Source organism: Carex rostrata, chromosome 1 (assembly GCF_964058835.1).
Source record: "Carex rostrata chromosome 1, lpCarRost1.2, whole genome shotgun sequence".
Taxonomy (NCBI): domain Eukaryota; kingdom Viridiplantae; phylum Streptophyta; class Magnoliopsida; order Poales; family Cyperaceae; genus Carex; species Carex rostrata.
The window spans coordinates 649,255-672,233 of NC_135918.1; the positions used below are offsets into that span (position 1 = coordinate 649,255).

Sequence of the window (22,979 nt, forward strand, 5' to 3'; positions counted from 1 at the left end):
TCCACACCCGAGCGTGCGAGGAATGTTTCCAGATAGGCGATAAAAATTGTGAAATGACGATAATGGGTATTTGATTTGCCTTTATATTGGCTGATTTTTGGGTATATTGGGAAAAGTAAAGAATAGGTCAACCATACCGAGTGAACCGCGCTTGACTCGGGCGGGAGCATGCGTTGTCCGGATCCGTGAGATCAAAGTGTGAACATCCAATCCATTCCATATTTCCATTACACGACGATTCAAATTTCTGATTTCTTTGATATTTGTGTTTGTACGGCCGTTAACACGAACTAACGGGTCGATTCAAAAGAAGAAATATTTACGATGCAGTTGTCACAAAATTTATACTTTGCGTCATTCCATTCCTAACGAGTAACGATTATTCTTATATATAAAAATTATATAAAACACAAAGCATGGAATGTTTCCTTGACATGACATGACTAGTAATGACTAGTAGATAGTTTGAGAACCTAATTTTGTTTGTGATTCTCTTACGGAGACATAGGCACATGGCACGATCGATGTGCATGTCCTACTTATAGTTATGGGGACCACGCACACGCACACGCAGCAGCTAAAACTGAAGGAGTCAAAGAGTAGAAGAAGGGATTAACAAGGAAAACAAAAGGCGGATGAGAATCAGACCAGTCGTCTCATGCTAAATTCAAAAGGACGATTTTATTTTGAACAATACAATTATATTTAAATTTATTGTCAATTCAACCTGGTGATGAAAAATATCTAAAAGACACAGAAAATTAAATTGAACTAGATTGCTTAGATTTTATGCATAACCACGCTTTTTTTACTCACTAATTTCGCATAACCACGCAATCTTAATATATTCAGAACCTTCAAAATTATGGTTTGCTCGGTAATAGTTTAGTTAACTAATTACATCTATAATAATTTTTTAAGGTTAATAGGAGAATTAGGCCGATCGAGGCAAGCCACCTCTCCCCCTTTTTGCATGAGAGGATGTGAGCTGTGAGCAATTTGTATCGACAAGCAACCTATTAAACGTAATATACTAATATATTAGTTGGGCTAATGTAATAGAGAAATGTTCTGGTACCCCGAGTCATCATATCCGAGGGCGTCCCCCAAGTAGTTTAACAGAAAAAACTTTCAATGTTGTCTAACTTTCATTTTCAGCGCTAATATCAAAACATTTAAAGCTATGTTTATAACATTTTATAATGCTACTCACAAGTATGTAAACCTCTGTCTGAAAGCATTAAAGAGTATGACTAATATAACATCAGTGTCATTTCAGTCTATATAACACCAACTCCAAAACCTATCAAATCGAGTTCAAATAATGAATCCAAACCGTTCAAACCAATTTACTTTATGAGTGATGCGTTTACATGCAAACTTTTTTATATTTTCAAGTTATTTTAGTATCAAATCAAGCGGCAAAAAAATTGAAAAATGAATGTATTAAAATTAACTTAAAAACTCAAACATTTGACCGCTTGACTTGATATCAAATAAACTCAAAAACTTATAAATTTTATATGTAAACGCACAACAAATGAAGTAGATCGGTTTAAGCAAAATGAAATTAAATGTCCAGTTATAAATTTACAGGGCATTAATTATTCCACAGTCAACACAAGGAAGTTTAAGCAATTTACAGTACGCCCTTGCAATTTTTTTGAACATTTCATTTTCTTCATTTACAGATATATATAGCTGCATTTTACAATCAAATATTGGATTTGAGTTTTCAAAGTTCAAACTTTCATTTCCGACAACTAAAAGAAAACAAATTGATGAATACAGGCCCACTTATAACTTTCTAATTGCTTTAACCGACTCTACTTTTTCTTCTATTTGCAATTTTATTTTATTTATAAGTAGATTATTTGTTTGTTCCATTGACAGGCCATTGTTAAGAATTGTAAATTTTCTGTGCAGTAAAACGGCTCCAAGAATGTCTTTAAGAATTTTTGTAAAGATATTCTTTCTCACTACAGTCGGGTATGTATTTAAGTTTTATAAGAATATATTCAATTATGCCAAAGAAAAAAAAATTGTTAACTCTTTATACTACTAAATTTCAGGGTAGCATGTTCCTTGAATCTGTTTAATTTAGGAATCAAGTACACCTCATCAACGGTGGCATCAGCTGTGACAAATGCTGTTCCTGTGGTTACTTTCACATTAGCTGTTTTATTACGGTATTAATTAATTGTCACAATTTATAGTGAAAAGGATAATAATCCACTTGGTCCATTTTGTTGGCACTTGTCTAGTTGCGTATCTACTTACTTACTTGCTAAATATGGAAATCCAACATCATAGGGCATTATCTTCCTCGTACTTTTAAAACGTTTTTTCTGAGTAGACTGTGCTAGTTACAGAACTAGGCTAAATCTTATTATGCAAATCAAAACAAAACGACAAAAGAAGAAAAAAGTTCATCGGTACTAGCAATTAATTCTACTGAATTATGCTGAATTCGTTAACAGGGAGAAATGGCCACATTTAAGCACTTCTTTATATTTTATTTTAGATTTGTTTAAAACAGTTCTTCCTCATGAGTTACTAAAACTAGAACCATTTTACTCAAATTAGTCCTTTCTAAAGGATGAAATTTTGAGGAACAATTCATGTGAAAATTAACAATTGGCCTCTAATTGATATCTTACAGAAGTTCCCAAATATATTATTGCAGAATCGAATCAGTAAAGCTAAAGGAAGCTACAGGAATTGCAAAAGTTTTTGGAATAGTACTTTGTCTAGCAGGAGTTTTAGTGCTTGCCTTCTATGAGGGACCTCATTTAAAGTCAATGAGCCATGACCGGCCAATTCTCCATCAAAGTAACAGCAAGCAAGGATCTCATTCAAAATCGGAATGGATCATAGGCACCTTTGTCATGATTCTTTCCGCAGTTACATGGTCTCTTTGGATCATTTTACAGGTTTCTCGCAAAAAGTATCTCATTCAATCTCCTCAAATAATTAAGGTTTTGAGTGTTTAAACCAGAACTTGATCATCGGCTTTAGCCAGAGCTCAAACCATAGAAAAAGGGAAAAAAATAAGATAAAGCTGAAAAATATGTCCAGCATTGAGTAGTCGGAATGCATTGTACAAGTCGCTAATTGTGGGTCCTTGTTAATAAATATGTGTTGAGCAGCATTTTATTGACTCGGTAGAGAGATACTGCTCTTTAAGTGGTACAGAATATTTAGACTGTCAGAGTTGGCTGTCTGATGTAGGTTTACCAGTAATAATGGACTGCCACCAATTTAGGTGCTAACAGCATTATCAATAGTTACTTTCTAATATAATATAATTTGAACAGGGACCCATTTTGAACCAATATCCATCGAAGCTCATGTTCAGTGCAACATGCAACTTTCTAGGCACAATTCAATCGTTCTTCGTTGCTTTGGTAGCAGAGAGAGATTTCAACAAGTGGAAGCTGCATTTTGATGATGGCCTCCTGGGAGTATCATATAATGTACTTTCTGGTCTGCATATGTGATTACCTAATAAAACAAAATTCACCAAACTACCACCACAGCTATAAACAAATTGAAAAGTACACTGTTCAGTACTGAGGAAAATAAGTATACAGTCCATGGAAGGTGGAAATTTACTAGATCAATAAGGTAGAAGTATCAAAACAGTTATACTGTATCATCACAAAAATAAGCCTAGATAAAAAGGAACATGCAAGAGCACCATGTTATTAATACTTTTTGTCCTTGCATAAATATTTTTAATTTGCATGAACATTACACTTCAAGATATATTGTCCAGATTTATTCATCGTAAATCTTAGGTGAGTACAACTAATGCAGATGAGTCCATGGACTGAAATACAATATAAACCACAAAATTCATAGTTTACTCTTAGAGCTGACTTTACTTGTTTTCATTATATTAATGAATGAAACATAGAACACCCAAATTTACATATTCCACCAAAGAACACAGAGTGAACTAAATAATAATGACAACATTTTAGGGACTATTTGTATCGGGAATATCGTTCTATTTGCAAGCATGGTGCATCGAGAAAAAAGGGGCAGTTTTCTTGGCAGTGTGGCAACCTTTGTCTCTGCTCACTACCCTGGTGTGTTCTTCATTCTTTCTTGGAGAAACAATCAACTTAGGAAGGTAATATCATAGTAATATATAACTGAACAACTTTCACTTATTAGTGTAAAATCTGTATCTTGAAATTTGTAAGTAAGCCCAGCAATATCTTTCTGCCTGATTTTGCAATGACTACTTCCCGCAAGTCTGACTCCGAGCAATTGAGATATAAGATTTAGTATATAATGTAAGGTAATGGTGGAATGTTGTAACTCGTTGTATGCAAGTGCTTTGATAATGGAATAGAACAGATGGTTGACATTTATCAGAAATTCTGATGGTTGACATTCAGAAATGATGCCAACTTTGAATAACTTTAATCTGAGTCATCTTATTTATTATTTTTTTTTTTTGGAAGTAGAAACTTTGTAGTTACCTGTTTCAGTATTAACATACAGAAAGCAAGTTCATATTATTAAAAAAATTATATTAATCGCCATATTACCCATATAAGAAACACAATAGATGGGTCTCAACAAAGATATGACTACTGTTATGCAGCTTGGAGCTTCCATCATATTCCAGAATATTACACTAGCCAATCCATTTTTTCTGATACATCTAATTTTGTGGCGCATCCCATTAAATGGCCAGAATTCCTTCAAAACCAATACGGCATATTTTGGGAGATGGGAAGGAATTCCTGATTCCTTTTCTTAGAAGGGGTGTATGGATACCAGAATTAAACTCGATTTTGTAGGTTTTTATCTAAATATTTGATTTTGTTTATTTAGTTAGGGCTTCTAAGGCATCAACCCTGTAGCACTAGAAGAACTGAACTGTATAAATTTTGATTTTTTTTATTTAAATATTTGATTTTCTTAGCTGGCATTTTTCCATTAGAAAATTTATACAGTTCAGTTCTTAGTGTGGTGGGTTAATGAATTTAGAAGAAAACAGAATTTCTGTTTTGTTCAGGTACAAGTCTTTATTTTTACCTTGGTAAGGATGGAGATGCAGAGACCAAACACTAGATTAAAAAGGTCATTACTGTTATTGGTAAAAAAACAGAACATCAATAGATATTTGATCCTTGGCAATACGTAGAAGGTTCTAGCTTGTCAAAGCTCCAATACAACAAGTACAGTCAGAAAAATTGCACAAAAATGCCATGTATTCCATGGATGTTTGCCAGGACAACAGCAAACAATAAGAAAAGAACGGAAACTATATGCTTGGGTTAATTAGTGCATTTGCATCTTGATTGACCAATACAAGCCGCAAACTTATCTTGCAGTGTCTTAGGAGGACTTCTGATGGTTGGAGGCCTATACAGTGTCTTATGGGGAAAAGGCAAAGAAAGTTCAGAGATACCAACAAATGCCAGTATCCGAAGTAACACAAATGAACCAGAGGTTTTGGTGGGGGCATTTGCTACTCGAGATTGAAGTAACTGAAGAATACACCAATCACAAGTAACAATTATTATCAGCTGCTATGACTGGATTAGCACTTTTTTTTTGTACACTGGAAATGCTTATTTAAGGAATGTTTTATGTTAAACATGTAAAGATTGCGCATAAGCACAATTACGTCATTTGTTGTATAAGAGTATTATGACTTAAAATGCACCAGGCTTTTTTATAAGAATAATTCTGGATGGTGTATCCCTATGTTAGATTGCCGGACTCATTTTCAGATGAACTATATTTTGTGCAACTTCATCAAAATTTTGTCACTGATGGGTCCTATTAGGAACAAAGTTTTTTCACAATTAAAAAGAGCTAGAGAGAATATGGATGCTTTGCGGTGTAATTGTTTCTGAGCTATGTGGGCCTTCAGATGTACATCAGAATGCCCACACAAGGCAAGATCTCTAAAATCACTTATATCTGGGTGTGCGTGTGTGAGAGAGGGAGAGAGGGAGATGCTCACACAACGCTATATCATAACGGAAGTACCAGTACCAGTGAGAGAGAGAGATATGCTCACACTTGGCAGCCTTTTCCAGGATGGAAGTACTGGCACCAGGGATACTGGTGCTATCCTGTTACTGGTCTTTTGTTGGCTCCTCTTTAGTTGTTATTGGTTTGTTAGCTTTGTTGTCTTGATTGCTTTTAGGCTGTTAATAATTCCTGTTGTTTGAAGGCTCGACCTTCACATTTCTCTTTCAAAAATTCCTGTTGTTTGTATGATGTAGACTCCTTTTTTTATTAATACAATAGGCAGCTGCAGCCAAATTTTAACAAAAATTTGGAAGTGGAACTACAAATTTGCTCAATGAACAATTTTAACCAGTGTAAGAAATCAATCCATGCTGACCTGTTCGTATCGGAAGCAAATCTGCTGCGATTCCAATCCCAACCATTCATTTATTGAAATACACGAATCTCAAAAGAAGTTAGATTTTGTGCACGAATCTCAAAACATATGAACAGTTGGGATTAGAATTGCAGGGATCTTGCGATCCTTTGGAATCGAGCAAATTTATCATTTATTTCCGTTCGTATCAGACCTTATATATACAGTATAAGGCAAGATGTAGCAAGTTAACACAAGTACAGTACAGCTGTGCACCGTAAGTACAGCTGTGCAGTACAATATTCAATTATTCATAGCTTTTAGAGGCTGAGGAAGGACACAGGCACACAGCTCGCACTTTGTGCTTGATCAGTTCCAGCTTTTATTGGGGTGAGGCAGATTTGCATAGGAAATGTAACCACAACAACAAAGTAGGCACTTTTTGCGAGAGAAGTGCATTTATGATGGTGGTCCGTCACAAAAAGTACCGTCGCGAATAGAAAAAACACGTTTACAATGGTACTCCGTCACAAAAGTCACTATTTATTCTCGCAAAAAGTGCCAGTCGAGCGATGTTGTGCTTTTGTCCTGGTTTTCATCTTCCAGCTTCTGCGTGGCTCGAGAACCAACACCTTATATAACAACTTAATTTTATGATTTTATGTGCCTATAATGCAGTTTGAACTTAAAAAGTAAAACCCGCAATTATTAACCTAGCCAATAAATATTGACAAAGGAAAAGACCCAATTTAAGCAATACTGAAAGTTCCGATTTTTTTAAACAAAAACAAAAACAAAAACAGGAACAAAACTGAAAATTATTCAAAAATAAACAAAAGGCCATAAACTATGGCATCCTCCCCGGACGACATAGTTTATGGAGTCCTCCAGCAGCTTAATATAATATAAATTGTAAACTACCGAGAACTAAATATCAACCCTAAACCTTATATATAACAATAATTCTAGTTTTACGTACAAATGATTTTTCCAGTAATGTAGTTAGTTGACTGAACCCATTTGTAACATTAGAATGATTGTTATACATAAAGTTTAGGGTTTATATTAGGTTATCGCTAATTTACGATTTAGAATCAGGGTTATGCTTAATGTTTAAGATTTAGATGTAAATTAAGTACTTAAAAGATTGGTCAAATCTTTTGATCTAGAATGCAATTCTCTTGTGAGCTTTCCGGCGATTTTATTTCACGTCAATCCAATCACAAAGTTATGCCCAAAATACAAACGCCCAGATTTCGGGGTCAGAATCCGATTTTTTTTTCTTATTTACTATTAATAAAAAAGTCGGCTGAAAGTTGAGCAAGCTAATTAAACCAAATAATCAATAATAAAAATTTAATGAAACTGAGTGAATCAAGAACAACATTTCAGAATACAAAATAAAAATAAGATAGCAATAGAATGTAATATAGCTTCACCCCACAGGCCACCCAATACAAACCTGAACTTACCAAGTGAGAATTACACCTCTCCTACAAGCTCAACATAGAATGGAAGTACAATTTTGAAGAATAGGTACGTCAATATAATTGACAAGTCAACATATAGCTTAGAAGAGTGTTCTAGTGTCAAAACAATAAAATAAAATAAGCTCCTCCTTTCCTACATGGGATTGTTTTACAAGTGCTATCATCTCTAACCCGGGATTTCAATTTTGAAGCCACTGAAAAATTGAATGTACACCTGAAAAGTAAAAAAAATATTAGAACAAAGATTGTATGTTGGGCCATTAAAGTGATTTTGCTCTAGGTTACCAAATCTTATTATTGCAGCTGGTTAGTAAGCCTGTAATTACAAGAAACATTTCGTTGTTACACAAAGTAATGTACCAGCTATTAGTACCATATTATAGTGCTAAAGTACATTTGGTTGTAGAAAATTTCAAAGTATAGCAAATACAGTATGGAGAACTTCAGAAATTTGAAAAACAAAATATAAAAAAAGGTAAAATTTAAAGTGTAACTTTTTCAAAATTGATAATCCCGCCCACAGATAAAAGCCATAACTGTCCTTTTACCAAAAAAAAAAAATGGCCGTACTTTCCTTTCCAAACAGTGTTTTTTTTAATTACATTATTGTTTTTTTAAATTTCAATCTATATTTTTACAAACAGTGTTTTCCTGCGTATTGAACTCTATGCTAATTTGAAAAGGATAAATTAAAAATATTAAAAACTGTCCATTAGACAGGTGGTTTGAATAGAGCAAACCTGGCTAAATAAATGCCCCCATGAATATTGGTATATATTCCATTTTTTATTCCAAATTTCCTTTATGAAAATATCAATTAGCTGCATCTGATTTTGCAAGTCCATACTGAGTCCATTTTTGTTAATTCAAATATAATACAACTATAATGTATGTTTTTAACAAACTTCAATTAATAAATTTAGTTCTGCACAACCAATTTTTCCAACTACTAATCCATTCGATGGTATGTTATACTATTTTTTAGGAAAAAAAAGAGAGTAGAAATCCTCTATGTTTATCCCGTATAACATAAGAGAGAATTTTCTAAGAGTACTTGTTACAAATCCAAACACAAAACAGATCCTGACCCAAACCAAACCCAGTCCTGACCAAAAACATAACTATCAGAAGGCAATGTTAATATTTATATATTAATATCAAGGAACATGCTATGCTACCTGTGTATATAGAGTTTAAGTTCTAGTATTATCTCTGGATAATAGATATCTAGGAGTTTGTATCTGATAAATTCATTTCAACTTGCAACCTAAGTATGCCTCAAACACGGAGTTTCTGGAATCATTTAGAGATAGGATCATCGAACAGAACAAAACCCATTTCACTAGACAATGAGAAATATCCATTATTGAAATTAAATTCTTTGGTTGCTTTAATTTTCAAACAAAATGCAAATTATCCCTATTTCTGGTGCATAATGGAAAGAGGAATAGTTTGCCATATGTTTAAGAAATGAAAATGCTTCTCATGCAACATAAGAATGCATGGAATTCTATGTCCAGTTGCAGGGGCATTAGTAAAAGACCAAACTTGTTGAACAGACATGACTGGAGAGAGGAAAGGGTGTACAAGACATAATTATGATGGGTGCACAAAAAAAATCACTAGAGAATATTGCATGTTGTGTAGAAAAATGAAAAAACTAAGCCAAATGGCATATAATTTCATGCCAAAATTTCCGTGCAGTACAAATTGATAGATTGATAGATTGCATATAATTTTTATTGTTGTTTTGGTAATTTAAAATTTTCATAATATGGCCACAGTACAAACTTTTTTCAAAATAGTAAGAAAATTGACAAAATTCTGGAATAGACATTGTCAATGTTTCATCAGAGTAATCAATTATTACATCTGAGCAGTTGTTTCAATGCAATGACGCAAAAGCTCATAACACTTGCATGAAAGAAGTGTTTGCTTCATAGATTGTTGTGCTACTATCTCAAGTCTCAACAACCAGGCATGCATAGCTCCTACCATCGTGTTTGGGTTGAAAGAACAATTAAACATTTTTATTGCACCATGACACAAATAATCCTATTGACCATTGTGCTTCTATCAAATAGCAATAAGACACTACCAAATATAAGTCTCCCGATTCAGAAGGAATGTTAACAGTGCCAAAATGGCAGATAAACCTGCCTGCGTTCTTCATATTTTTGTAAAAAGTTTGTGTCTGCGGCATATTTATGTAATTTTCTATTTTAAATTACCAACGAGAAAAAGAAAACTAGAATGTATACTAGATCCTACAAAAATATTCATTTTGGCCAGAAATCAAAATTAATTAAGAAAAACTAAAAGAAATATTTTACCTTGGAGCAGAAAGAAACCCAAACTCTATTTAAACAAGAATCTTCACTGACTACAGAGACCCCCGCTTCATCTGGAGATCAAGTTCCAACTCCTTGTGCTTCAACTCGAGCGCCATTCTCTCATTCTCGAGCCGCATCCTCTCGTTTTGCATTTTCATTCTCTGCAATTCCCTATCTTTCTTTTTGCTAAATCTCTCCCACTTAAACCTCTGCCTCTCCAACTCCAGCGACTGTGCCTGCAATTGAAGCTTGTTCTTCTCCAGCTCCAACGCCTGCTCTGCACTCCCTCCACAACTCATATTCCCACAATTTGATCCCCCTTCAATCAATGCTTGGTTTATGTCTAGCCTCCTCCCATGGCCTCCTGAGTTACCATAGCTTGAATTGCCGCAGCACGGATTATCCTCCTGCATCCTCTTGTGAGAATAAGCATGCATATCAGTTTCATGCATGTCCTCCTCCTCATCATCCTCACTGTTTATGCTATGCTCCTCCTCATCCACTTCCCCAGAAAACCCTCTTTTTGTCAGGTCCGTCTCTTCCCGGTTTCGCAGTGCCAGCAGGAGCGCCTTCTGTAATGCAGGGTCTGCTGGCAGGTTAATCCTGTTTCCATTATGGTACGAGCACATTTCTTCATAGAATAGGTGTTTTGAACTCAAGATCTTTCTGACATCATCCTTCACCTTGTCAGAAAGGTCCATTTGCTCTAGGAGAGTGGGAGTCTCAACCACCTTACAAGATGTACCTCGACCCAGAATGTCAGTCAGCCGCTTGTATCGCTTGTTCAAGTCATTAAATTTATCCTCACACTGCTGTGGGGACACATAGCAACCCCTCTCTCCCATGACTTTGGAAATAGCCTTCCATTTCCCTTTTTTTTGCAAGATGGTGAACTTACGTCTTGTTCCGTTACAATCCGATCCCGTGTCTTCTCCAGTGTACGAAACAGCAGTGATAAGCAATTTCACCATGGCATCAGTCCATTTCATGCGCTGCCAAGGGGTCCCAGAACCTTTCTTTCCTCCTTTGTCACTACTGTGGCCAGGACCAGTACCTTCATCTGTGGGACCCACAGCCTCATCCTCATCAGAGACTGGGGTCTTGCCATGGTCCATTGCAGGCGCATTCTTTCCATAATCCATGAATGGTATGCCAGAATGCGGATCACTTGATTCGGGGATTTGAGTTAATTGGTGAGAGAATCCAGCTGCTGATAAGCCCGGGTGGGAGAAATTAGGGTTAGGGTTGGGGGTGCTTTGCTGGAGGTGGTGGTGATGGTGGTGATGAGGGATTTGCATAGAGGTTTGCAGGTCCAATACACTATATGATGCAGCACCTTGCATCATGTTACCAGAAGGTATATTTCCTTCCATTTTGTAAGGTCAAATTTTTTAGTTGATAATACCCTCTCTTTTTTTAAATTTGTTGCAGAGACAAACAGAAATTCATGTTGCAATGCTGGATGGAGGAACCAATGAATCTGGAACAAGGAACTATAATTAATCTCGAATAACATCAAAAGTAGAACAGATCCTTGCTATAAAAGAGCTTGAAAATACTATACCGAGAAGCAAACTTGAAACTTTCCTCTTCAGAAATATTTTACTCAACAGGCCAATGAGTTAACCGGAATCCTTTGATTGTTCTAAACAAACACAGTGTAAAAGCAAGTGAGACTAGTACAAAGAGGCCTCAAGCTAAAATTTTTTTTAAAAAAACACCAGTTTTAGCTTTTCAGCACTCCACGGAGTTGCAAGACTATACGGCTTCGTTTTGCAATTCTTTCCTAATAATGAAAAACTAAACGTCAAGCGAGCACAGACAAACTTTGCAGCCTAAACAATTAAGTACACAACTATGTACAGTTGTACACAGTTTTAAAGAGCTTCAATATTAAATCATCGAAGAAAATACTCACCGAAGTAGGGCTGCAAACAAGGATCAAACTCGATTCGTTCACTATCGTGCAAACTCGATGTGAATCATAGAAAACTCGTAATCAAATAGATCCAAATCAAAGAGAGACCTGCCTTGGCTTGAGTTAAGGTCAGGACAGTGAGAGAATGGACCACACCAACGAAAGGGGGTTCACTGACGCCAGGAAAAGAGAGAGCGACAGGGATAGCGGTGGCGAAAGGGGGCTACTTACGAACTAACAGGAGGGGGCGAGGGGAACCCGGGCACGAACTCGGTGACCAGGAGAAAAATGGGGGAGACGAAAGAGATTACCGCATTATTGGAGGGGAAGTAGGTAATAAGCCCGAAACTTTGGGAATTTTTTTTTCCCATACGTCATTCGCATTTAAAATCATAATCATAATATATAGTAAAGACCCTGAAATGTTATGAATTGATATTGTGGTTATGGAATTTTTTTTTCCGGATTGGGTATTTTTGAAAAAAACCGGACGAAACAGATATGTTTTGAAATTTTATTTTAATTTTGGATATAAATAAAACATGCACCGTATATGGAATAAATATATGGGTGAATTATTAGAAATCTATTTTGCACCTGAGAATAGATATGCGATGCATATTTCTTATTAGTATTTGTTGAGTTTAAGCTACGTTTAATGTGATCTTTAAAGTTTTCCCAAAAAACTAAATTGATATTTCAATTATCATTTACACTAAATTGGTCTTTTAACTTTCTCAATAAAATTGAAAAGTTTCATTTACACTAAATTGATTCTTGTGCCTAAAATAAATAAATTAAAATCTTCAACATCTGTTAAAATAATCAACTTAGCAGTATAATTGGTCATTGTTAAAATGAGCAACTGAATTTTTTCTTAAAAGTCCAAGGTCAAATTTGGTATCAATAAAAGTTCATATGTCAATTTGTCCTCTTTTTAATCACATAGGACATAGGTTGATAGGTATCGACTTGATTTATTTTTTTAAAGTTTAACTATTAGTTTTGTACGAATAAAAGTTTTATGGGTTAATTTGGTCATTTTGGAAAAAAGTCCAAAATTTGATTTTTTTTTTCCTAAAAAAACATTCAATAAAACAAGAAGGATGTTTACATGGGGTATTTTTTTTTTCAATAAAAAAAACCTTCATGTACTCTGATGTCGATATATAATAAAATCACAAAAATAAGAGTGCCTAATCTTATATGGAGTTGTAACAATATTTCATAGATAAATATAGGTCATTGTACAGTACTTTGACAATGTTTTACAGGAATAAATAGGAAACATTCTTTTAGAAAAATATTAGTGTTTAAAAAAAAAAAACTAGTTAAATATATATAATTAAAAAAAAAAACAGAAGAGTACTATAAATAAAAAGGAACCAAAAAGGGAACTTGCATAATTTTAGAACGACAAGCAATGCTATTATCCTCTCCTTCGCTGGATGTGTGCCGCGAGGATCTGCTCTGTAGATTGTAGGATTGTCATTTGAGATTGAGATTGCACGAATTGTAATAAAATGGACGGACCGATTTGAAAAGGAAATTTGCTGTGCGTGGGACTGGATCTGAAATGCGACAGGCGACGCTTATTTCTCGTCTCTTTCCCCTAGTCGTCGCTTCGTCTTTTTCTCTTCACAGGTGCCTTCTCCGTAATTTATCGGAACTACAGTGGCATAGTCCATTCGGTTTTCGCCCGCTTTTTCTTCTCTCCAGTTCTTCGCTCTCCTCTCTCTTCTTCAACCTACTGTGAGGGTTTCAAGTGTCATCGAAGACGGGGGAATTGGAATTCATATTTTGCAAACCCCCCCAAATTTATTGAATTAAGTTCCATTCCAACAAGGTACTAGAGAAGGAAGGTAGGTCGCCGTTCGGCTTACTTTTAAAGTCGTTACGTTTGACACTTTCAGTCGCTTTCTTATCCAGTTGTTTGATACAATCTCCTCTCTTATCTTATTTTTGAACAGTTATTTGAGTATTTTCTTTGAAGAATCTGAGAAGGTATTGTTGCTTAAGTTTCGTTTTTCTCTAAAGTTCACCTAAGTTGGTTTCTACTGGTGTGTGAGTTTGCTTAAGAACTTTTTAGAATCTAAGCTGATCACACTTTTTTTTTCCGATCCAATTCTCCCACTTTTCTCTTGAATCCTCCAAACTACCTCAAATACTCAAGCTTTGCTCATAAATAGTCCCGGAAAATCCTCAACGACAAAAAAATTACAAAAACAATTCCCCAATGGCTTCTTCTTCAGAAACTCCAGCTACCGAACAAGTGATAACTGCAATTTTTGCAAAAAGCCTTCTTGTCATACTGCAATCCCGCTCTCCATTTGTCTCCTCTCGCAATTATTCACACGATCAAATTCCCTTATCTCCATCCTCCTCCAGCGGTTCACCCTCTACCAGATCGAGCGGCCCCCGTGACAATTGGTTCAACCTGGCCCTTCACGACTACCCGGCCGCACTTGAAAACTCTGATTTTTGGAGACAGAGCAACCTTGAGCCACTGGTCATAGATATTCTCCTTGTAAACCGTGTATCTGGCACAGAAAAGCTTCTAGAGAGATGGGTTGTGCAGTACGAGACCCGCAAACAACCCAGTACGGGTCGAAAATCCAAGAGAACTTACTACATGGGTGCCACCCTTTTGTTTAGGTCTCTGTACATGCTTGTGAGGCTGTTGCCAGCTTACAATCTCTTCAGAGAGATCAACTCTTCGGGTCGGATCCGTCCCTTAGGCCTTTTGCACAGAATCCAGCCATTTGTAAACCCGTTATCCCGATTAGAAGAGGCGGAAATGAGGCATTTATCTTTAGCCCCAATTGAGACCCCATCTGGCAGGCTTAGCCATTGGGTATCATACTTGCCCGTCTTAGATGATTTTAGTATTGGGTCTGAACCGTCGACTCCTCTGTCCACCGAGTTCATACCAGATTATGTGGGTAGCCCAACGACTGACCCGTTAAAGCGGTTTCAGGCTCTGCCTTTAGGCAGTTCTACACCCATTTGTGTGCAACCCGGCAGGAGGCACAGTTGGAGCGCTGCCCGATTGGGAGCACCGAATCTGTCACCGCTGCCAGAAGCACAAAAGAGCAATAAGGGGCCTGAAGGCTGCTACCCATTTTTAACTTCTTCTCCCCAGAAAGCCTCTCTGTTAAGGGGTGATAGCGAACTTGTTCGATTCGGGGAGCTGATCACCGGAACTTCTCTGCCTAAGGTATGTGTGCAGTATATCTGATTTTTTGTTTGATGCTGTAAAGTGTTTCAGTACTAGGAATTTGTACTTTAATTTTATGTTGCTGGTATGTACTTGATGGTTTCTCTTTCAAAATATATGATTGTCCATCAAACTAAAAGAACGAACTTTTTTGCTGGTTTGGAATTGGATTACATTTGAATCTGTGCACTCAATTGCTTGGGCTCATGCATAGCCCTGTCAGCTTAGTACTGAAACATTCTATTTTGTATTTTTTAAAGGCTGCAAATTAAGGTGGGGTTGTGTCTTGTCTGTACCAAGAGGCAGATTGTTATGATACAATGGCGCTGAAACATCTCAGTACTGCATTGCTAAGGGTTTGTATGGGAAAGAAATGAATAGCATCCATTTCATAGATTGTTACACCTCTTTGTTTGAATAACAGTTGGCCTATAATGGTAGAAATACACGTAGCAGTTGACCTATAACTATAACTATAACTATTAACTTCTATGGTGTATTGGTGTTTATCTTTGCTTTAGGAAATATCAATAGGTGGAGACAACACACGTTACCTGGTGGGGGTGAAATTCTCGCTGTCTCTTGACTTGAATGAAGACACTGATGCCAATTATCCTTTTGCTCCAGATGCGACTAACAGGTAATGCTCGGTTCATTTTTTTTGAGATATGCTCCTGAACAAGCTACGCTCAGGGCAGCATGTAACTACAGTTGATATTTGTTTAAAGTGTAGGCCTGAAAAAACAATACCACCTCGTACCAATTTGGTAACGACCTGGTCAGTATTAAGTTGAAGCACTAAATTATAGTATGGACATCCAGGTGCTCTGCTGGTTTATGGTATTTTGGTGGAAAGAAAAGCTGTTTATTATGGTAACTCCCTGCAACTGTCTTGTGCTTTGTCTTTGATGTGGGTGTAATATTCCTCTGTTGGTTAATGGGTCAAAAAGAAGGAAACCACATTTATAGGCAATTTCCAGCATCCTTTTTAATATTTCATATGCTTATGTTAAATAAAAGATTTTGCATATACCTCTAAACATTGTAAATGTGCCCATTTCTCCTGGTTTATATCTTCCAGTTAACAAAAATCATGCCTTTCCTCTTAAAGGAGATAAGTGAGAAAAGAAGGGTACTTTCGGTCATTTTCCAGAAAATGATTTTAGAGCTCTACTGCCTTTGTAAGGAATTTTTGCAAGTGTTATACTTACAACACAAAGAAGATATATCCATGTTACGACATATAGAGGGTGTTACTTCTTTTGACAGTAAAAATATAAATCTTTTCTTATACTGAGATTTAATTGGGTAGATAGCAAATTTCGTTCTTTTCCTCCTTGGAGCCTCAAGTGACTAATTATGAGGCAGTCTTGTTATGGCAGGAAGAATGGTCAGGTTTCATGGTACCTTATACTGGCTTCACCAAATTCTATTTTCTCCCTGTTTTTTTTTTTTTTTTGGCTGGTATAATTTGTACCTGTAAGGGTGATTGAGACTTAACTGAATTGTACATCTCAGTTTAACTAAAGTTGTCTTTTCCAATTTAGAGGAATTGCTGTGTAGTTGTGGCCAATATTGCTTGCACTACTAAAAACATTGTACTTGCTGAATTTAAAAATCTTCAATTGACAAACAATCAGACATTCATTTTAGTCTACTAGGTTGAATATTACCACCATATGTTATTTGTGATAGGTACAAATAGCGCTATGTTATAACAGAAATGCACTGTACCAGTTGGTATCAATGTCTTTTCTAAGAACAGGTTTCCAGTATCTACACCAAGCTGTTCAGGCTCTGTTTTGGTTGGCACCAATCCAGATGTATATTGACCTGGTATCAAACTAAAACAGCATGAAACTATTGTTCTTGTTATCAAAAAGAACAATTTTAACTTGTATCAAACCTGTTTTAGTTGGTATGAAACCATGATAGCGCTGCATGTCTTTAATCATTAATTTTTTCTCCTTTATATAAACAGGACACACAATTACGAAGGGGAAAGGTCTCAGGGTGCCATTGTGGGTGCACTCATGCGGATGCTTACGACAGCTCCAAAATTGCAAATTGGATTTGAGAAATCTAACAGCCTGGATCAGAATCCAAACCCAGCTCCATCTGGGCCACGAACTGCAGCTGATGCATTACAAGAGCTGAGGAATTACATGCATATGAGAGATTCAATTTTAAGCCAGAGTGGACCCCATCCGTCAGAATCATGCCCTGATAAAGAAGCCAAACATAAAGAAGAAACTAACCCTGAAAAAGATATGGAGGAAATAAAAATGCCTTGATGTGTATATGTAAAGTACTAATGTTATATCTAGCTAGCATGATACTAATTTGATGCTCTAATTCATAGCTAAAGAAAAAGGAATATATATAAAAATATATATATATATATATAAGCTGAGCTTGATGAGGTCCACTGACATGGCCGTGTGTTTATTTGAACTAGTTTGATAGGTGTAAAATTGCACCGGTGCCCTGTTGTTTTTATCAGGTGTATTCCAAATCAATCTTCTGTTTTATTGAAATGATTGTCTTTCTTCTTGTTGGTCATTGAGCTTGCAGTGTTTTTATCCGTGCATTTGGTACCTATAAGCTTTATCTGGTCCTCAATTGAGGCACATGTTGTACACCGTGTGAATAAATAAACTCTCAGCAACCACCAAAAGAACGCTATGCAGCATCTACATCTTTTGTTCAAAGAAAAAACTACCCACTTCAGCAAAACAACATCTGGTACCAAAGTAGAGGACTCCAGCATTTTAAGTCACATCTTATTACATAATGACTAGGATTCAAAATTGCAACATAATTTTTAAATTCTCAAGTTATCCAGTCAACAATAAGGATACTAGTGGTACTCTTATGGCCTTATGTCTTCAGCTTCTTCTGGCAGGGTGATAGGGGGCGAGGCACTGAAGAGGGACAGCATCCAGCTCCAAAAACTTCTATTTGTGCAGATAAGATATTGTTGCTTCCTCCATATTTCCTGTCCAACAATTAATCAAAGCAATTATTAGCAATACCATATGTCATGCCAAAATTTTGTGTATTCCATTGCCAACTTGATAGGCACTGCTTGAATGCCCTAGTCTATTCAGTTTAATTATTTCCTTCCAAAAAAGGAGACAGTTTAGTAGTGAGAGTGTGTGTATTAATTGCATTTGACTTGTATAGTCTGTTTCCACAAATCAGAATATAAAGGATCTTTATAGTTTCACTACCATTTTTTTTGCTGCTTAGCGGGAATAGCAAGGTTTTTCTAGACTATGCGAATCGATTTTCTTCGAATGGTTTACATTGAATATTCCTTGAATTAGAATTGAGCTCTCCATCATTTTGTTATAGATCCGATAGTCTGGATTCTGATAACACGAGCGTACTATTCTGGAATGAGTAGCAGCAGGCACCATTCTTGTTTCATTTGAATTTAATTAGTGTTATTTTGAATATTTTTAACCTGCGTCTTTCTTTTTTAAAGTCTTAAATTTGGTTCAGAGCTAGAATTATAGTAGGTTTCTGAATCCAAAATAGTTAATAACTTATAATGTATATATGACCCTACTTTAAGGCTGTTCTTTTCCACATTCATATATTTCTACAAAATGATTTTCTAGTTGAAATGAATGTAATCGCACCTTCTCGTCAATAAACAGAGTCCACTTTTGTCGTCAGTTTGTAGATGTGATATAGGAGAAAGAAAAATCCTAAACATAATCACGTGAAAAAAGCTAGAAAGAGAAGTAACATAAACAAATTTTTTTTATTTTTTTTTTTCAGGAAAAGATTGAGAACAAGCAAAAGAAAAGTGTTGTGACAACATTCCAAACTATGTTGAAACCTAAACTGTAAACACACTTTTGTGGTTTAAACTGATGCAAATAATTTTGTGTTTTTTAGCTTTTAAATGACAGCGGCATTGCAATGAGCACCACTTAAAAAAAGATTCAGAAGCAACTGTAAAGTATATCTGCTTGCACTAGTTGTGAACATTCACATTAGCATATCATGAGTCAAAACAGATACAATCATTAATTTATTGGAGAAATGCAGCTGATTACCTCATTAAAATAATGATAATTAGCATCATATTCATATCCAGTTGCTACATTTGAGAAGAATTTACTGCAAGCAACTGAACTAGACAATTAATAGTACGCGCGTGGACTCAACATAATGGCACCAATACCATGCCTAATTTCAAGAAAACACAAAAAGAGAAAAAACATCAACATTAATTTTCTGGGCCTTTATCGATCAGAGTCCAGCAGACCCAAACAACTTCATAAGACCAAAGGTTAGCCCCATGGCAGCCCAACCTCCAATAACTACCCGTGTTGCTGCCCGGACCACCGGGGCCCGTCCCAGTACTGCACCGAGACATCCAAAAATCAGTAGTGCCATAGTCGCAGCCACCGCTACTGCTGCAATCCTGATCTTATAATTGGCAATAAATCCCGCAGCCAGAAGTGGCACTATTGCACCCATAGCAAATGCCAGGGCAGATGCCATGGCCGCCTGGATCGGGCTAGGTAGTCCAGCCCGATCAGCTTTGTCGGTCCGTTGGTCCCTTTTCAACTGGGCCAGCTCAGCATCAAGTTGGCTTGACACAGATACAAATTCTCCAATGGCCATGCTGCAGGCTCCCGCTATAAGGCCGGCGAAGCCCGACAAAACCATAGCCTTGGGGTCGGATTTCACGGCACCAACGCCCATCATCAAGGAAGAAGTCGACACGAGGCCGTCATTTGAGCCTAGAATGGCGGCACGGAGCCATTGGGCTCGTTGGGAAATGTTTGATTCCGAATCCAAATCTTTCTCTTGGCTAATTTGTTCAGTGCAAGGAATGGTGATCTTGGTGTCATTGATGGCCATCTTATGGTAAGTTAAAAGCTGCTGCTTAATTAGTTAAGATAGAATTAATGTGAATGAGGAGAACACACGCCAGGAGGTTTAGGCAGTTTATTGAATGGAAATTATGCTTTGCTCTTTTTATACAAGTTACGGAAGTGTAATATTAATGGTGGTGGGGGATGAGTAGAAAGTAGCAGAAGCACTACGGAAAAAGGTAAAAATAAAATAAAAATAAAGCACTAGCCAGTTAATAATTATGAAAGGAATTTTACTTACTAAGAAAAAGCAAGTATTTTAAATCATTTAGTATCATCATACACATACTAAGCAAAAGGAAATTAAGCAAAAAGAGCGTATACAAATCCTTTGGCCTATTTAATTCATCGATTGTATCAGATGCTTTCACTCTTACAATTTGGTTCATTTAATGGTTGGAAGTGCTCACAGTTAATTCACCTTGCATGCATAATTGGTTATACTATGTATTATATAATTGTAGTGCACATCAAATATCTTCTTATGATATATTTACACACAAATTATTCAAGTAAAAAAAAAAATTATAAATGTGTTTTTGATTATAAAATATATATGTCGAATTAAATTTATGTCAATTTAAAAATTATTTAGTTTTCCATCATATATCAAATTAATTTGTTTAAAATCCCAATCAATCCAATTGTGTGACTAATAGACAACCAATCAAATTACAAATTAACTTATCTTTGATTTGTGCCAAAATCTAAATGAAAGACGAACAAGGAGAAAGAAAGACGAGAACAATTAATGAAGGTGCGGGATACATAGATTTTAATTTTTTAGATTAGTATTTTTCAAGATATGAAATAAATGCCGAAATTTTCATTAATATCCAAGAAAATATTAAATTTCATAAACTATCTAGGTTTTCGCATTTTTTCAAAATCTACCCAAACTGCATTTTTTTTTTGCATTTTTAGACTCAGTTACCGCAAATTTTTTTGTTTGCAAAAAAAAAAGCTATAATTTTTACCGGTTTTGCATTTTTCATATTTTTTTAGTTAAATAGAAGTATTTATAATTTATTTATTTTTTGTATTTAAATATTAGAAATATTGTATATATTTCTTTGAAAAATAGATGGAATACTATATAATTTGATTTATTAGAAAGACTGCTACAAATAATCCGGATCAACATTTTTCATGCTAGATTTTTTGCGGCTGTATGAAAAATTAATATATTTCTTTATGTGTTATTAGAAAAAATAAAAATGCTTGGATTCTAAGTTATTAATCCTGGTTCAAAAGCCACTTCTAGGTAAAATAGAAAACATTATGATCCTTCTAGTACATTTAATTTCTAAAAAGTTGTGTCTATTTTGAGAATTCTTTTTGAATAACAATCATTAAATAAATTAAAATTTTAGTTTTTTTTCCAAAATTAAATACAACTTTTTAGAAACTAAATGTCTTAGAAGGATGACAATAGTTTTTGATTTAGAAGTGCCTTTTGAAATGGAATCAATAACTTAATAATCCAAGCATTTTTATTTTTTTTCCAATAACACATAAAGAAATATATTATTTTTTTTACAACCACAAAAAATATGACATGAAAAATGTTGATCCGGGTTATAGTTAAGATGAAGAGATTAAGAGGTTTGAATGGACAAGCTATCAAATTGATATTTATAGAAAATTGTCAGTTTTTGAAGATGATGTGGAGCAATTACTTAGTGAAATATTGTAACTATATATATTTAGTTGAAAAAGTTTGTCTTATAGTATGATGTATTAATTTATTGAAAGTTGATGAGTGAAATTAAATGTTGCAACGGTTAGTGTAATTTTATACAGTTAATGTACTAGTCTGGCTTTTGCATAGAACTAAATTTTTTTTCTTGTACTTATTGCACTTCTAAATGTGCTTGTGTGTATATATTTGTGCTTTATAATTTTCTTGTTCGTATTGTGTCTTCTTCTCTCTCTTCTTTTCTGACAAGCAATTAACAATTTTAATGTTTACACCCTACAATTTTTTAGAATAGTATAACAGATGCAACACTAAATAGCAATTTTGTAACATTTGAAGCATTTTGCCAACTAACCTTAAAAAAAAAAACATTTGAAGCATTTTGTAACATTTGAAGCATTTTGGCAAGCAGGGTAGATGACCGCAAAGGTCAGTGTATAAATTTAAGGATTGTAAATAAACTTTTCTTATAATATATTTGTTAGATTGGCACTTTGCCAACTAACCTTCAAAAAAAAAAAAACATTTGAAGCATTTTCTTTTGAGGGACAATTTGTTGAAATTTGCATGTGTGCTAATCTGTTGAATTTGTTAGATATAATAAATTATGGTTTATGTTTCATTTTTTTGTTGACTAAACATTAGAGGATAGTGCTTTGAATGTGTGTTGTTGGTGCAGATTTTTTTTTTCTAATAAATCAAATTATATAGTATTCCATCTATCATTAAAGAAATATAATAAATATTTATAATATTTAAATATAAAAATAAATAAATTATAAATATTTCTATTAACTAAAAAATAAATATGAAAATTGCAAAACCGGTAAAAATTATAGTGTTTTTTTTGCAACCGCAAATTTTTAGACTGAATTATCGCAAAATATTTTTGCGGTTTGGGTAGATTTCGAAAAAACACGAAAATCCAAACAGTTTCTGAAATTTCATAATTTTTTTGGATATTAATAAAAAATTTGAAAATAAATGTACCATATTATATTGATGTATTGGTAAAATTACTGTTATTTAATATTAGAAAATTCTAAGTTTTGATATTATAACTTCA

General features: G+C 35.0%; 4 protein-coding genes across 10 annotated transcripts; 2 read left to right on the forward strand and 2 right to left on the reverse strand.

The window, feature by feature from the left end:
• The first annotated feature begins 1,613 nt into the window (after positions 1-1,613).
• On the forward strand, positions 1,614-5,948 carry LOC144564811 (WAT1-related protein At5g64700-like). The gene is made up of 7 exons (XM_078314413.1): positions 1,614-1,644; positions 1,927-1,989; positions 2,073-2,189; positions 2,687-2,933; positions 3,318-3,476; positions 3,987-4,138; positions 5,355-5,948. The coding sequence occupies exons 2-7, from the start codon at positions 1,943-1,945 to the stop codon at positions 5,503-5,505; spliced, it is 873 nt and encodes a 290-aa protein (XP_078170539.1). The 5' UTR covers positions 1,614-1,644; positions 1,927-1,942; the 3' UTR covers positions 5,506-5,948.
• A 1,739-nt stretch (positions 5,949-7,687) lies between these two features.
• Positions 7,688-12,378, reverse strand: LOC144550678 (uncharacterized). 5 transcript variants are annotated; one of them, XM_078298671.1, is made up of 5 exons: positions 12,100-12,313; positions 11,903-11,967; positions 11,746-11,826; positions 10,182-11,661; positions 7,688-8,062 (listed from the first exon to the last, which is right to left on the reverse strand). In XM_078298671.1, exon 4 carries the CDS (start codon positions 11,552-11,554, stop codon positions 10,232-10,234), a length of 1,323 nt encoding a protein of 440 aa, XP_078154797.1. In that variant the 5' UTR covers positions 11,555-11,661; positions 11,746-11,826; positions 11,903-11,967; positions 12,100-12,313; the 3' UTR covers positions 7,688-8,062; positions 10,182-10,231. The 5 variants fall into 5 exon arrangements, with proteins under 5 accessions (XP_078154797.1, XP_078154798.1, XP_078154796.1 ...); XM_078298672.1 differs by lacking the exon at positions 11,903-11,967; XM_078298670.1 differs by lacking the exons at positions 11,746-11,826; positions 11,903-11,967 and having other exon boundaries at positions 12,100-12,378.
• Positions 12,379-13,793: 1,415 nt separating this feature from the next.
• On the forward strand, positions 13,794-17,864 carry LOC144550753 (Autophagy-related protein 13). 3 transcript variants are annotated; one of them, XM_078298677.1, is made up of 5 exons: positions 13,796-13,961; positions 14,070-15,316; positions 15,838-15,956; positions 16,139-16,189; positions 17,298-17,864. In XM_078298677.1, the coding sequence occupies exons 2-5, from the start codon at positions 14,336-14,338 to the stop codon at positions 17,608-17,610; spliced, it is 1,464 nt and encodes a 487-aa protein (XP_078154803.1). In that variant the 5' UTR covers positions 13,796-13,961; positions 14,070-14,335; the 3' UTR covers positions 17,611-17,864. The 3 variants fall into 3 exon arrangements, with proteins under 3 accessions (XP_078154801.1, XP_078154803.1, XP_078154804.1); XM_078298675.1 differs by having other exon boundaries at positions 13,794-15,316; XM_078298678.1 differs by lacking the exon at positions 16,139-16,189 and having other exon boundaries at positions 13,809-15,316.
• Positions 17,865-19,305: 1,441 nt separating this feature from the next.
• LOC144564817 (vacuolar iron transporter homolog 5-like) lies at positions 19,306-20,277 on the reverse strand. Its single transcript, XM_078314426.1, has one exon. The coding sequence runs from the start codon at positions 20,198-20,200 to the stop codon at positions 19,583-19,585; it is 618 nt and encodes a 205-aa protein (XP_078170552.1). The 5' UTR covers positions 20,201-20,277; the 3' UTR covers positions 19,306-19,582.
• Positions 20,278-22,979: the final 2,702 nt, after the last annotated feature.

What these genes read in the sequence shown, in the direction of transcription:
- LOC144564811 (XM_078314413.1), top strand. Translation starts at nt 1,943, where the DNA reads ATGTCTTTAAGAATTTTTGTAAAGATATTCTTTCTCACTACAGTCGG. An exon ending in ACATTAGCTGTTTTATTACG is followed by an intron (nt 2,190 to 2,686) that starts GTATTAATTAAT and finishes ATATTATTGCAG; the next exon opens with AATCGAATCAGTAAAGCTAA. An exon ending in GAAACAATCAACTTAGGAAG is followed by an intron (nt 4,139 to 5,354) that starts GTAATATCATAG and finishes CTTATCTTGCAG; the next exon opens with TGTCTTAGGAGGACTTCTGA.
- LOC144550678 (XM_078298670.1), bottom strand. Translation starts at nt 11,554, where the DNA reads ATGGAAGGAAATATACCTTCTGGTAACATGATGCAAGGTGCTGCATCA.
- LOC144550753 (XM_078298675.1), top strand. Translation starts at nt 14,336, where the DNA reads ATGGCTTCTTCTTCAGAAACTCCAGCTACCGAACAAGTGATAACTGCA. An exon ending in CCGGAACTTCTCTGCCTAAG is followed by an intron (nt 15,317 to 15,837) that starts GTATGTGTGCAG and finishes TCTTTGCTTTAG; the next exon opens with GAAATATCAATAGGTGGAGA. An exon ending in AAGAAAAGCTGTTTATTATG is followed by an intron (nt 16,190 to 17,297) that starts GTAACTCCCTGC and finishes TTATATAAACAG; the next exon opens with GACACACAATTACGAAGGGG.
- LOC144564817 (XM_078314426.1), bottom strand. Translation starts at nt 20,200, where the DNA reads ATGGCCATCAATGACACCAAGATCACCATTCCTTGCACTGAACAAATT.